The sequence below is a fragment of the Dendropsophus ebraccatus genome, chromosome 1 (genome assembly GCF_027789765.1).
Source record: "Dendropsophus ebraccatus isolate aDenEbr1 chromosome 1, aDenEbr1.pat, whole genome shotgun sequence".
Lineage (NCBI taxonomy): Eukaryota > Metazoa > Chordata > Amphibia > Anura > Hylidae > Dendropsophus > Dendropsophus ebraccatus.
This window is the reverse complement of record NC_091454.1, coordinates 205,724,892-205,738,822: the sequence shown is the minus strand read 5'-3', so window position 1 is coordinate 205,738,822 and position 13,931 is coordinate 205,724,892. Positions and strand designations below refer to the sequence as shown.

General features: G+C 41.6%; 1 protein-coding gene across 1 annotated transcript; it reads left to right on the top strand.

Moving 5' to 3' along the window:
• Positions 1 to 679: 679 nt before the first annotated feature.
• Positions 680 to 13,300, top strand: PCP2 (Purkinje cell protein 2). The gene is made up of 5 exons (XM_069959682.1): positions 680 to 754; positions 1,533 to 1,742; positions 4,145 to 4,271; positions 5,927 to 6,087; positions 13,047 to 13,300. Exons 1-5 carry the CDS (start codon positions 680 to 682, stop codon positions 13,161 to 13,163), a joined length of 690 nt encoding a protein of 229 aa, XP_069815783.1. The 3' UTR covers positions 13,164 to 13,300.
• The last annotated feature ends 631 nt before the right edge of the window (positions 13,301 to 13,931 follow it).

The window sequence follows — 13,931 nt, the reverse complement described above, 5'->3', positions numbered from 1 at the left end:
GGAGGATCGTTTGGAATGTTGTTTTTGTTACCCGGAAAACCCCATTATTGCCTATCAATGTAAAATGGGATTTCCAACAATCTCCTGTGGGTGTGTGTCTCAGCCTGGAGGGACATTCATTTTCTCTGCATTCTCTATATACAGTACACCCCAATCAGCTGTAACCCACAAACAAACATATTTCCCATTCAGAGCACAACAAATGCCATGGCTAAATACCAGTCCCGGTCCGCCCCCGGTAGAAAGCCTGTTATTAACAATACATTGCTGTAGATATTCTACAAAGAAATGACAATATAATTATCTATTAATGTATAAATAATAATTAAGTTATTATTCAAAGATTTAACCCATCAAAACTTCCTGAATCCCACTGCACGTATATATATATATATATATATATATGCTATCAATGCAGCGGCATCCCTATAATCACAGAAATATGTAAACACACAGACAACATATACCCTCTGCTCCAGTAACAATTATCCCAGATAATCTTAATGGGGGATTAACCAGCTCCTTCCTGCAGATGGGGCCTCCCTTATTATGAGATGATTTAATGATCTGTATGAGGGGAGGGAGGGCGTGATGACCCGCAGGACATTTTATAGGGCTGCACGCCTGAGATGGGCACACAGATATCTGCTCACCAGGAGCAGGGAACGGGGGACCCAGGATGGAGCCAGTAGATGGAGTTGAGGAGGACCAGGCCAGGAGGGACTCTACAACGGATCCTGAATCGGGGTCTGTGGTAAGAGGGGAATGTATGATGTGTGGGGGTGGGAGGGCAGGCTAGATGGCTATACGTGGGTGTTTTATACATCTCTTAGGCTGCCTGTCTGGCTATAGGATGAGATTTATGGTCCTTAGTCTCAGTATAATCAGTCCATTAGATTTCCCACATAAGCCGTATTGTGATACAGGAAAATATAAAGCTGATGATTTCTATGAAAATGTAGCCCTGGCTGGAGTATATCTGATGCCTTGTATTTCTGGACTATAGACAGGCATGTTATATACCTCAGTTAATAGAACTTAAAAGTGATCTCTAAGACTTTGTTCACAACTGCGTTAGAGACTCCTTAACAAATTCCTTGCTCTTTGGACACTTCGACAGAACCCAATGAACCTAATTGGGTCCATGGAGTCCATTGGGGGCCAGGAGCAACAGTCATATAACCAAGATTATGGACGCCTAGACAGAAACCAATAAAAGCCATGGGTTTAAAAAGTCCATTGAGTGCTATTAAACAATATGATGGACACCTTGACAGAACCCACTGAGCCCAATGGATCAATGAAGTCCATCAAGTGCTATTGGTAACCATCATATAACCAAGAAGATGGACGCTTAGTCAGAAACCAATGGAACCCATTGGTTAAAGAAGTCCATCGAGTGCTATTGGTAACCATCATATAAACAATATGATAGACACCTTGACATAACCCACTGAGCCCAATGGATCAATGAAGTCAATTAAGTGCCATTGGTAACCATCATATAACTAATATAATGAATACCTTGACAGAAGCCAGTCAAACCCAAGGTCTTGGAAGTCTATCAAGTACCAAGGGTAACCAATGACTTGACCAAGATGATGGATATTTTGAATGATCAATGGAGTCCATTGGGTGCCATAACTAACAGTCATGTGACCAAGACAATGGACACTTTGAGAGAATTCTATGAACCCTATGGGTCAATGGAGTCCACTGGTATTATGACCAGTATCCAGTTGGTAACCGCCATGGGCAGAAACCACAAGGCAGATTCCTAGAGTAAAGCAGCCACGGATTCCTCGTACACTGGCACCAGGTTACAGATTCCATCACCAGTTAGTATTGTTAGAAATCATTGTTGTGTCCTTGGAAGTTTGAGCTATCCTTGGCACCACAAGCTGTGGTAATAGGCTGCTGGATCTTAGGGCTAAGGCCATGTGGCAACAACGATCATCTCAGCCGGACAACTGAGGCTTCATTTTAGCTTATTCTTCTCTGAAATGTATGGTCCATTACATGGTGGTTACAATGTAGGTGAAGTTTTGTTTTTAGGTTGCACTGGGATGGCAGTAGACTATCTGACAATACGTCATGATACAGCAAAGCCTTAGCTTTGAGGAGTCTGATTTGGTTTCCACATTTACCCTCTAGATTTTAACGTGTTGCAGCATATTTTGTCACTATATAAACATATATAATAATACTAATTTATTAGTAAGGACTAGCTTATCCAGAAAATAAGCTACTTACAGGGTGTCCTATAACCTGGACTTCCAGTGATCAACTATGATCTATGTAAGGAAATGGGCAGAAAGTGTTCAGTTTCCCTACAGCACCACCAGAGGTGAAATGAAGCATTACATGGCGGTCATTGATATGAATGGGCTATCTGTGTTTAGTATCCACTTATCAGGTCCTCCAATAAAAGAAACACTGTTGTTAGCCGTTCACTGCTTCAGGTTCTTCATGAAGGTTGGGCTTCAGAATACTCTAAGACTCTGATGATAGATTAAGGGCAGTAAATTCATAAAAAGATAGAAATTCCCCAATATAATGTAATTGATGGAACAAACCTATAAGCTAGAAGAGTGGATGCTGAGGCACATACCTGGCACTGGGCAACAGAGAAAATGGTATGATGAAGAATTCCTTTAAGTCGGGTCTATGTGTCTATTGGGATCTTAGAGATGAGCGAACCTGGAGCATGCTCGAGTCGATCCGAACCCGAACGTTCGGCATTTGATTAGCGGCGGCGGCTGAACTTGGATAAAGCCCCAGGGCTATGTGGAAAACATGGATATAGTCATGTTTTCCAGACAACCTTAGAGCTTTATCCAAGTTCAGCAGCCCCTGCTTATCAAATGCAGAACGTTCGGGTTCGGATCGACTCAGACTCGAACCCGGTTCGCTCTTCTCTAGATCTAACCTATAATCCAATGTTTTCCATCACTGCATGTTCTGCAACAGTTCTGCAACAGTTTGATAGAAGATAGAAGTTTGAAGATAGATCTGCTTCCATCACATGCTCACTGCAACATGCCCTAGATATTTATGGTCTAGGGGGTTGTTGGTACAGCTCCACGGTCCTGGTTTCTGCTGGTGTATGTAATCTGTGTGGATGTAAGTGTTTCCTTTTGGGGACAAACTTTGCTAAGTTGTGCAATGTAAGAAAAAAAAAAGAATTTTATTAGTCCTATATAAGTTATCAAGGCTTCATAGATATATGTGTACAACAAATGCCATTCTGACCCACTAAACAACAGTATGGAGAATTGAACTTGGTGAACTTTGATCCCTCTCGGCTGGCCCTGTGCAGACATCTTAAGGTGTTTTGGTCTCTACTTACAGCCCTGTATACATTGTCATGTGATATTGTATAATAAAGAGGCTATAGGGCTCACCATTACATCAAAAGGGTCTAGGTTATAGATAACTTTAAAGTTCCTATGGTAGGAAACCTTCACGACCTTCTATTATCTACAAAGAGTTTCTCTTTGAAGGATCTAGCATCTTTGTGCATTACATAGACAACCTATTGTTTTCAATGGGGAATTTGTTGTTCCTCATTTACCCTGAGGTGGCGCTACAGCAGACTACTAGAGGCCAGAGCAGTGGGGCACCTGATGGATTTACTTATGGCCAGTGGACTCATCCAATGGAAACATATTGTCCATAGCAGACAACCCTGTGAACCCTCACACATTAGCCAGGTCTTTCTGCTGGTCGAATGGGAATTGTGTTTTTTTATAACTGGTGGAAATTTGTGGACATTGATGGGAATGATTTTTCATGTTAATATGACAACCCCTAAGTAAATATTGGTTATAGTTATATAATTTACTGAGTTACAAGTATTTACTGAGTATACGGGACCATAATCATTACTCATGGTCTCTTCTGGTTGGGTCTCCATCTTGATTTTGTCTAGCTGGCCATAAGATCTGGTCAATAAAACAATAAGATGGTTAGACATCAATAAAAATGTTCATTCCATTATTTAGTCGACCAACAACCGCTACCATGTTGAGGTCAAGGCTTTATGTCAACCCCTATATAATGTCTAAGATATGGTTAGAAATGTTGGCCACATATCAGCACAGTCCACCGATGGGTAACCTTAAGTTCTTTTTTTACATCTCAGGAAATCAATAAGGAACAGGAAGGTTTCTTCAACCTCCTCACCCACGTTCAGGGGGCAAGAATAGACGAGCAGCGATGTAGCATCCAGATTGTCCACAGCAAAGGAGAGCAAGATGGAAAGAACAGCCGTAAGTGTCTTTAGTATCTGTGGTCCTAGACAGATCAATGGGTAAATACTGCCAATTGGCATCAATAATCTGTGTATAATTGTACATTCCCTGCAGGCACTATTTGTGTTTGCTCTTACTCTGGCTTATAAATTAGGGTCCTGAATCATGGAATCCTACAATTACCTAATTACCTTAGAAATCCATAAAGAATATGGAATATGGACCACTTTGTAGTCCTTTCATCTCACTTTGCATCAGGAATCTGTCAAAACAGGTAGGGGGTCTATAGCCTGTTGTGCCTATTGACTTAAATGGACTGAACTTAAGAGTTACAATTATCATTCAGCCCAGTAAAGTCAATGGGCACATCAGGCTCTATGTCGGCTTCCAGCTTTGACTAGAGATGAGCAAACCTCAAGCACATTCAGGTTTATCCAAACCCAAACTCTCAGCATTTGATTACTGGTGGCTGAAGAAGCTGGATGCAGGCCTATTGAGTCCTGGAAAACATGGATACAGCCTATGGCTATAGCTGTATCCATGTTTTCCGGACAGCCTTAGGGCTGGATTCAACTTCTTCAGCCACTGGTAATGAAATGCCGAGAGTTTGAGTTCAGACAAATCCCAAATGTGCTTGAGGTTTGCTCATCTCTAGTTTTGATGTGACGCAGACATAGAGCCCAACAGAAGGGCAGAAATGTGACGTGACTGCACCCTGAGAGTCCAAAAAACAAAATTGGCATTGCCCAAAGTGTAAAAGCTGGTAGCTTTTTTTTTTTCTTTCTTTTTTTTAAATCATAGAATAGATAACAACTTGTATGGTTATACCAGGGTAGTACATGGAGGGAGGTCATAGCAAAAAAAAAAAAACCATAAGCACTTCATTGGTCACTGCCTTCTGCCCAGGTCTACAGAACCATAATCTACACCAAATTTTCCAACAACCAGCCACCTAAATGTTGGGTCACTTCACTTTGTAGGATCTGTATACAGTTGTACAACATGCAGGTCCTACAGAAATACCCTTATTGGTCATTACTCTGATACTGAACTGCCTCTTGGGAAATGTACAGCTTGACGCCCGCTCAGGCTTTGCCTTCTTGACTAATCAGATATACAATACCTCATGGCACGTCTCAGGCCTACATAACCCATTATTCAGTTTTTTAATTTTAGCATGATGGCCAAATATAAATATCTTTAGACAGGATGAATATTCAGGTTGCAAGAGCTTCCTAAGGCTGGGTTCACACTGCGTTTTCAGCATCCGTTTAACGGATCTGTTTTTTTTTAACGGTCAAAAAAGTAGTGTCAACGGTACTTTATTGTGCGTAAAAAAAACTGCATCCGTTTTGATCCGTTTTTTTTTTTATAATGGAAGTCAATGGAAAAACGGATCAAAAACAGATGCACACAAATGCATCCGTTTTTTGTAATCCGTTTTTTGCAAAAACCGGATCCGTTAAACGGATGCTGAAAACGCAGTGTGAACCTAGCCTAAGAACCCTTTTTGGTGAATTACCTTGTGTCTGCCAAGTCTTCCAGTACATCCAAATAATCAAGTGTTGACATTACCGTTAACTGGTAACTCTAAAGTCAAACTTTATTATTGCTGGTTACTCATGGTGGTCCAAAGCCCCCAACCATGATATTCTGGTGTTCTATTTCCACAGCTCCAGTCACCCCACCTCCTGAGATGAACCATTTGATGGATATGTTGGCACAGTCACAAAGTCGTAGACTGGATGATCAGAGAGCAGAGTTCACCCACTCTCCATCATTTCCAGACACTATGCCCACTCGCAGGGTGTCCCATGACAATGGTGGCCTAAAGGTGAGCAACTGTAATAATAAAATATATAGAATTACCCCCCCATCCTTTCTGTAATCCATCTATCCTACTATGCATACCAATATGTTTAGACTATTAAAGCATACTTCCTGAAATCCACTTAAAACCCTCATGCAACTTGAGTTACTGCAGTCCTTGACTTCCTTCTGACTGAGAGTAAGATATTTAGCTAACATAAATATATCTTACCCAAATATAGAATGACATTTTGCAAAAATAAATATATCTTACCCAAACAATCACTCTGTTGACGGAACTTGCTGGTTAGTAAAATATTGGGATCACAGCAGCATCAGCCATAGGCTGACCTCTGTCTTACTGTCTCTCACTGCAGAAGTAAGATAAAGCAAAATAAAGTATAAAGTGATCTAGTATATAAACAGTAACCGGTGACTGAGCTGCAGTTCCACTGTAATATAGAAGATAATGACTAGAGATGAGCGAACCTTGAGCATGCTCGATTCCATCCAAACCCGAACTTTCGGTATTTGATTAGCGGTGGCTGCTGAACTTGGATAAAGCCCTAAAGCTATGTGGAAATCATGGATATAGTCATTGGCTGTATCCATGTTTTCCAGACAACCTTAGAGCTTTATCCAAGTTCAGCAGCCCCTGCTTATCAAATGCTGATCGTTCGGGTTCGGATGGACTCAAACCCGAACCCGGTTCGCTCATCTCTAATAATGACAACTATGAGGGTGAGGATTGCAGCTAACATGGTGCTGTGACATTTAAATTTTTTTAGAGGCAGTACACTTTAATAAACAGAGAATTTTTTTATTTTTAGGATCAGTTAGGTATATTGTATATTTTATATTATATTTATATTTGGCTCATACTAAAATTTTCTTGTTTATTATCCTTAAAACACCAAGGCCTCTGAAAACTACTATATAAAAAAAACATATAGGAAAAGAACTAAAAGTGCTTAATTCAACCATTTAGATACATTTAGAGAATTGTCTCCCTTTACCCCATGATGTTTATTCTTTATAAATCTGACTTAGGCTGCGTTCACACTACGTATATTTCAGTCAGTATTGTAACCAAAACCAGGAGTGGATTAAAAACACAGAAAGGATCTGTTCACACAATGTTGAAATTGAGTCGATGGCTGCCATATAACGGTAAATAATTGCCATTATTCAATATAACAGCCGTTGTTCTAAAATAACGGCACATATTTGCCATTAAATGGCGGCCATCCACTCAATTTCACCATTGTGTGAACAGATCCTTTCTGTGTTTTTAATCCACTCCTGGTTTTGGTTGCAATACTGACTGAAATATACATATACTGACTGAAATATACGTAGTGTGAACGCAGCCCCAGGCTGGGTTCACACTATGTATATTTCAGTCAGTATTGTGGTCCTCATATTGCAACCAAAACCAGGAGCGGATTAAAAACACAGAAAGGATCTGTTCACACAATGTTGAAATTGAGTGGATGGCCGCCATATAACAGTAAATAACGGCCATTATTTCAATATAACAGCCGTTGTTTTAAAATAACAGCAAATATTTGCTATTAAATGTCGGCCATCCACTCAATTTCAACATTGTGTGAACAGATCCTTTCTGTGTTTTTAATCCACTCCTGGTTTTGGTTGCAATATGAGGACGACAATACTGACTGAAATATACGTAGTGTGAACCCAGCCCCAGGGTGCGTTTACACAGACAGATTTCTCTGACAGATTTTGGAAGCCAAAGCAAGAAATGGATTTGGAAAGAGGAGAAATCTCAGTCTTTCCTTTATGGCCTGTTCTCTGTTTATAGTCTTTTAATCAAATTATCAATTATTTCTAATATAGATCCACATCTCCAGTTTTTAAATCTAGTGTTATTCTACATAATATTATTGTAATGTGTACTCATTAAGGCTGGTTATATACCTCAGAGCAGCATGCATCATTCTGCTGGCTGTTTTTGGACAGTCAAAAGTCTGAGCTCTTAGGTATCTTTCACGTTGCAGTATTTTGGTCAATATTTTTCTGTATTTGTAAACCATACCTAGGCGCGGGTCAGAAACCCTGAAGAAGGGCAAATATTTCAATTTTACTTTGTGTCTGTAGATTCCACTCTTGGATTTGGTTTTCAATTAAAGATGCAAAATACAGCTCCAAAAATATTAATGGGGGAAAAAAAAAAAAAACAATACTCACCTACCCCTGATCCCACACTGGTGCTGTTCCAATGACAGAATGTTCTCACCACTCTCGGCTGCTCCCTGGCTCCTGTGACATGTTGTCCCTGCAGGTGACCTTCTTCAGCCACTGATTGGCTGAGCAAGGGGCAACATGTCACAGGAAGCAGCTAAGGGAAGCAAGAACAGGGAGTCACTGGGACGACAGAACCAGCTCAAGTGAGTATGGTTTATTTTTAATATTATCTGAGCCAGAATAAAAAAAATATTCCACAGGAATACTCCTTTAGGGTGCGTTCACATCTACAGGATCCACAGCAGATCTGCAGCAGATCTGCTGCAGATTTGATGCTGTATTCAGTTATTTAAATGATATCTGCTGCGGATCCCCTGCGGATCCGCAGCAGAAAATCAGCTGCGTATCCGGTAAGTGTGAACGTACCCTTAGAGAGGTTCTCTACCTTATGTTGAAAAAAAAAAGCTGAACACATATCTGTCAGAATTGCCATTGAGCTTGCTATATCTTATCAGAACATACACATTTATTGTATCTAAGCTGATCCTTTCCCTGTTCCCTGCCTACAGTTCAGGAAGTAGCAAAGTGACAGCAGCCATTTTTATCAGCTGTTATTGAGTCACAGATTGGCCCTAACTCCATCAAAACACATAGGGGGAGCTTTATCAAACATTGTATAAAGTGAAACTGTCTCAGTTGCCCCTAGCAACCAATCAGATTCCGCTTTTCATTCCTCACAGACTCTTTGGAAAATGAAAGGTGGAATCTGATTGGTTGCTAGGGGCAACTGAGCCAGTTTCACTTTACACCATGTTTGATAAATCTCCCCCGTAGTCCCTACTTTCCCTTTCCTCTTTCTCACATATGATGTGAACAGGGCCTAAGATATAAACAAGGTTAGGCTAGATTCTCTTCAATTAGGTGTTTGTAAAAATAAATGTAGGTGGTGAAACCCTCTTTTAAATGGACAACCCCTTTAAGTTGTATGTGCTTTCTTGGTTAACCCCCTCCATCTCTAGGAACTGCTTATATTCTTAGGGTGATAATGTTTCATGACACTCATGGCATGGTGTTGTATGTAACGTTTCCATGTTGCGTATGTAACGTTGTCGTGTTGCTTCTTTGTGTCCCCCATTCAGAACAAAGCATAACCATTCTCTTCATCTGACCTCCTAATTTCTTGGAAGAGGAGATGATGATTTCTCAAGATCCTTTAAGATGTTTTTTTTTTCTTTCTAAATCTTATAAGAATAAATAATAAATCATTTCCGGCTCTACTAACCTTGTGGTTTAATGACATAGAAACGCTGTCACATCCCTCATATCCTTCACCCCTTCATAACATAGGGGCTTGTTCTTGTGAGCTTTTCTTTTTAGTTTTGCACATAATCACTTGTGAATGGGTGGCAATACCAGATACGGCTCATGGACAAAGGCGGTGCTGTTTCTGGAGAGAAAAAAAAGCCAAGGCTTTAGGATACCCCTTGGTTTATACATCTTCTCATATCAAGGTATTAGATCAACATGGCCGAAGAAAATATTGTAAGATGGCAGGTATCGAATATCCCAGTATTAAATAAAAGTAGAGCTAATCTTCCTAAATAATTTCTTAAAGGGGTTCTCTGGATTTGGCTAATTTGACAGTATAGTGATCAGGGTGCAGTTACATCCAGTGACTCACGGGTGACGCCTTCTCTCATCAGAGTTGTTCACTTTCTCTTTTCTTTTCCATTCGGTCCAGGCCATCATGAACACTTCTGTTAGCCATGTCCGCGCAGCATCTATTGGACAGACATTTCAGGCACCACACTTTTCCAGCACCCTTCTTAACCCTATACAATACCTCATCCGTAGTGCCCCAACATGAATAGTTCCCCCTATTTTAAACCCATACAGTAACTAGCCCCTTTCCCCTCCACGCTGTAAATTCTTCTCTTGTGCCCTGACACTTAATGAGATCCCTTCTGCTCCTCCACACTATTATAATCCCCCTCCTGTGTCCCCATGTAGTCAAAATCCCCCATTCACTCTCATGTAGTCATAATCCCCGATTCTGTGTCCCCATGTAGTCATAATCCCCCATCCTGTGTCTCCATGTAGTCATAATCCCTCATCTTTTGTCCTCATGTAGTCATAATCCCCCTGTAGTCCCCCTCCTGTGTTCCTCTGTAGTTCCTCTTCTGTGTCCCTCTGTAGTTCCTCTGCTGTGTCCCCCTGTAGTCCCCCTCATGTTCCCCTGCTGTGTCCCCCTGTAGTCCCTGTCCTGTGTCTTCCTGTAGTCCCCCTCCTGTGTCTCCCTGTAGTCCCCCTCCTGTGTCCCCCTGTAGTCCCCCTCCTGTATCCCCCTGTAGTCCCCCTCCTATTATCCTATAGTTTCTCTGATGTGGCCCACTGTAGTTCCTCTCCTGTGTACACAGAACCATATCAAGACAATGGGAGAGACCTGTCAAAACTTGAGCGGAACTAGTGGCTCATAGCAACCAATAAGATCACTGCTTTTGTTTTCCACAGGACTTTCAAAATGAAAGAGCTAGAATCTGACTGGTTACTATAGGCAACTTTAGCCAAAGGCTCTGACATAAATGCTATTACGTATATTTATATGGTATATGTCACCTATTATGTGCATTCTTGTTGTGCCTCCCTGACTTGTACAATAAATATAAAAACGTTGACGATGTAGAACTATGAATAGGACTGACATTTACACTAGGGGATTTTCCCAATGTTCAGTATATGTCATAAAGCTATCTGTACAGATAAGTCTCCCACAATGTATCAACTGTGAGCGATCACAAAATCATAAGAGAATAAATTATTTTGAGCTTTAGACCCTTTCAAACATCCAAAATAAGGCGCCATTGTTTTCTCTGGCCCCATACACACAACTATAGGTGTTACAGATCCGTGTTAGGCCTGTATTCCAACCAAATAAATGGGTCCGTGCAAATGTAGACAGTTAAGGATGTGCATCCATAGTCCTGTTCGTAGTTATGGGTCTGCGGCTACGGACAGTGCTGCAGATGTGTGAATGGGGCTTTTTACAAAACCAGAGTGCCCCTTTTTATGAGCTGAATGTTATGGTCTTACCAGGAAGTGGTCCACACTCTTTATGGTACAGGAGTAACCCACCTACAGACTACATAGATTGTTGGACCACCTGGTGCATCTAGTCCGCCCTTATATTATTATTATCTTGGGATAGATATATGTTTTTCCCAGGCAGGTTTACATTTGGTGACGACCACCATTTTGAGATGCAAACATTGTATTAAGGCCCAAAATATTATCTTATATGTAATAATGAACCCCCAGCGCCACTGAGCAAAAATGAAAATCCATATCCACTCCCTGATGCTCATCTGTGCAACGTTTAAAGGAGAACGCCTAAGAAACTAAAAAATTACAAGAAGAGAGGGGGCGCAGGAACATAATAAAAAAAGTATATTTGCCTCATGACCTGTGGCGCCACTCCCAGGTCTGTGTGACAGCTGCCGGCCTCCTGGAGCTGAAAGGTCATGTACCCAGATGATTGACTGCCTGCTCATCCAATCAGTGATCAAAGTGGGGCACTGCCCCAGTCACTGACTGGCTGAGCAGGCAATCAATCAGCAGGGCAGTGACGTTGCAGCTTGGTAAGCCGGGTATGTGACGTACCCAGATACCGGTCAAAAATGACAGTCGGTGGCTGTCAGCCATCAGCGAGACCAGTGAGCGCACGCCCCTTGCCTTTATGTCTTTTTTATTTTCATGGGACTTCTCTTTTAATGTTGGCTAAAGTGTGAAAACTGGAAAAACCATAACTGAAAAGTCCTCGAGCCCTCATAGACACTAAGTCACTGTGTGCCGCCATATAATGCTGTTAGTGGGAGATGTAATCCTTGACGAGTAACGCTTTATATGAGGGCACTGTAACTGCTACATGCATCTCTATGGGTTCCCGATTATAACTCCAGACAACACAGGGACATAATACACAGATGCACATAGGGCCTTAGGCCTACTTGACAATACTGTACACACAAGGCCTGTATACACATTAGATACCCATTAGAAAAAACTTGTCCGGGCCAAAAAAATCTCACATGTTTATGGGGTCTCCTGACCTTCCCCCACAGATTATGTCGGTGTAGAGAAGGATCAAGCAATTGGATTTTCATTGCCTGATCTTTTTGTTTTTGGATAGATAAACCACCAGAGCCTGTCTCCAGGCCAGGCCACACATTCATGTGTGTTGTGGGTATGAAAGAGATAGCTGTCAGCTGAACAAATATCCAGTTATTGCATATAGGGTATAGGTATGTATAGTCCCTACAGATCCATGTCACAAACCAGCAGGCACTGTACCATGCTGTATGGTGCGGTGATTTTCCATAATACAGAAAACAATTTTTTGGCACATAGAGGTATAATAGGACCCATAAAGGGTCTTTTACATGGCTGTGAACATAAGAGGGACTACTACTAGGAGGGACATTTATGAAAAGGGGCAGATTTGCGTATGCCAGCCGTATCTCACCTGATGGGCGGGCTGGTCGGCACAGCAAGGCGGGGAGGACACATGGCCTTCTCCCCCGCATGAACACAGATTTATCTAAATCTTTCAGCCGGTTAAAGTGACTGTATGGAATAAAAATCTCCAGGAGGTAGTGTATTCTTTCTAGTCTGACACAGTGCCCTCTGCTGCCACCTCTGTCCATGTCAGGAACTGTTTATATGGGGATTTGCTATTGTTCTGCTCTCACTAACATCACCGCTGGTTCCCTCTCTTACCAGGACGCTGAAGTCCCCGTCGTGCCATTTTCATCCGGAGAAGATTACTTCAGCCTTATCAATCAGGTCCACAGTCGGCATCTTGAAAAGCATATAAAAAATCGTGGGGGAAGAAAATAGAAGAGGAGGACACCATGTGCCCCATATATTAACTTTAATAGGCGGAAGACTTAAACTGGACAAAACAAAAGTCTGACAGGAGACTGTACCCTGGAGGAACATGACTGCTCTTTATCATCAGCTGTATTCTAGTAGTACCTCCACCTATATATTGCTTACTGAGTGTTATATACTGAACCCAGAATCCATTTTAAAGGCATTGTCCAGTTTCCATGCAATTTTGAGTTAATAGAGAGGGGTCCTCTGTTCAGGACATTCTTATTTTGCCTCAGTGTGGGTACAAAGAGCGTCTCCCTCTCTGGAGGACCTGTCCTGTCCTGCATTACACAGACAACCCATTGTTTTGAATGAGCACAGTGTAATGCTGACCTCCTCCTGTAGGGGCACTGCAGCGAAGGCAAACACCTACTGTGTGGTTTCCTCACAATCACTGGCAGCTACTTTGTGATCAGCTTATTATCCAACAAGTAGAGAGTATCATAAAATGTAGAATTTCTTTAAGACTCGGGCGCCATAAATAAAAACTAAATTGTATTGCGATATTGCATGACATAACGTCACATTCTTATATAACCCCATACAAACATATCTTATGTGACTTCCGATTATCCTAATGATGAGACCCCATAGGATTATATTAGAATAGCACAGACGGGTAATAATCTCCCGTATTTAGTCACCATGGAGCCCCGGCTTATGGATCATGCTTACGCCATATTATGACACCCACACAAGTCTATGGGGAGCTGCTGTATCTCTTGGGGAGAC

Coding starts and splice junctions, on each gene's coding strand:
- PCP2 (XM_069959682.1), top strand. CDS start 680: ATGGAGCCAGTAGATGGAGTTGAGGAGGACCAGGCCAGGAGGGACTCT. Junction 755..1,532: donor ATCCTGAATCGGGGTCTGTG/GTAAGAGGGGAA, acceptor ATACCTTGACAG/AAGCCAGTCAAACCCAAGGT. Junction 6,088..13,046: donor ATGACAATGGTGGCCTAAAG/GTGAGCAACTGT, acceptor CTCTCTTACCAG/GACGCTGAAGTCCCCGTCGT.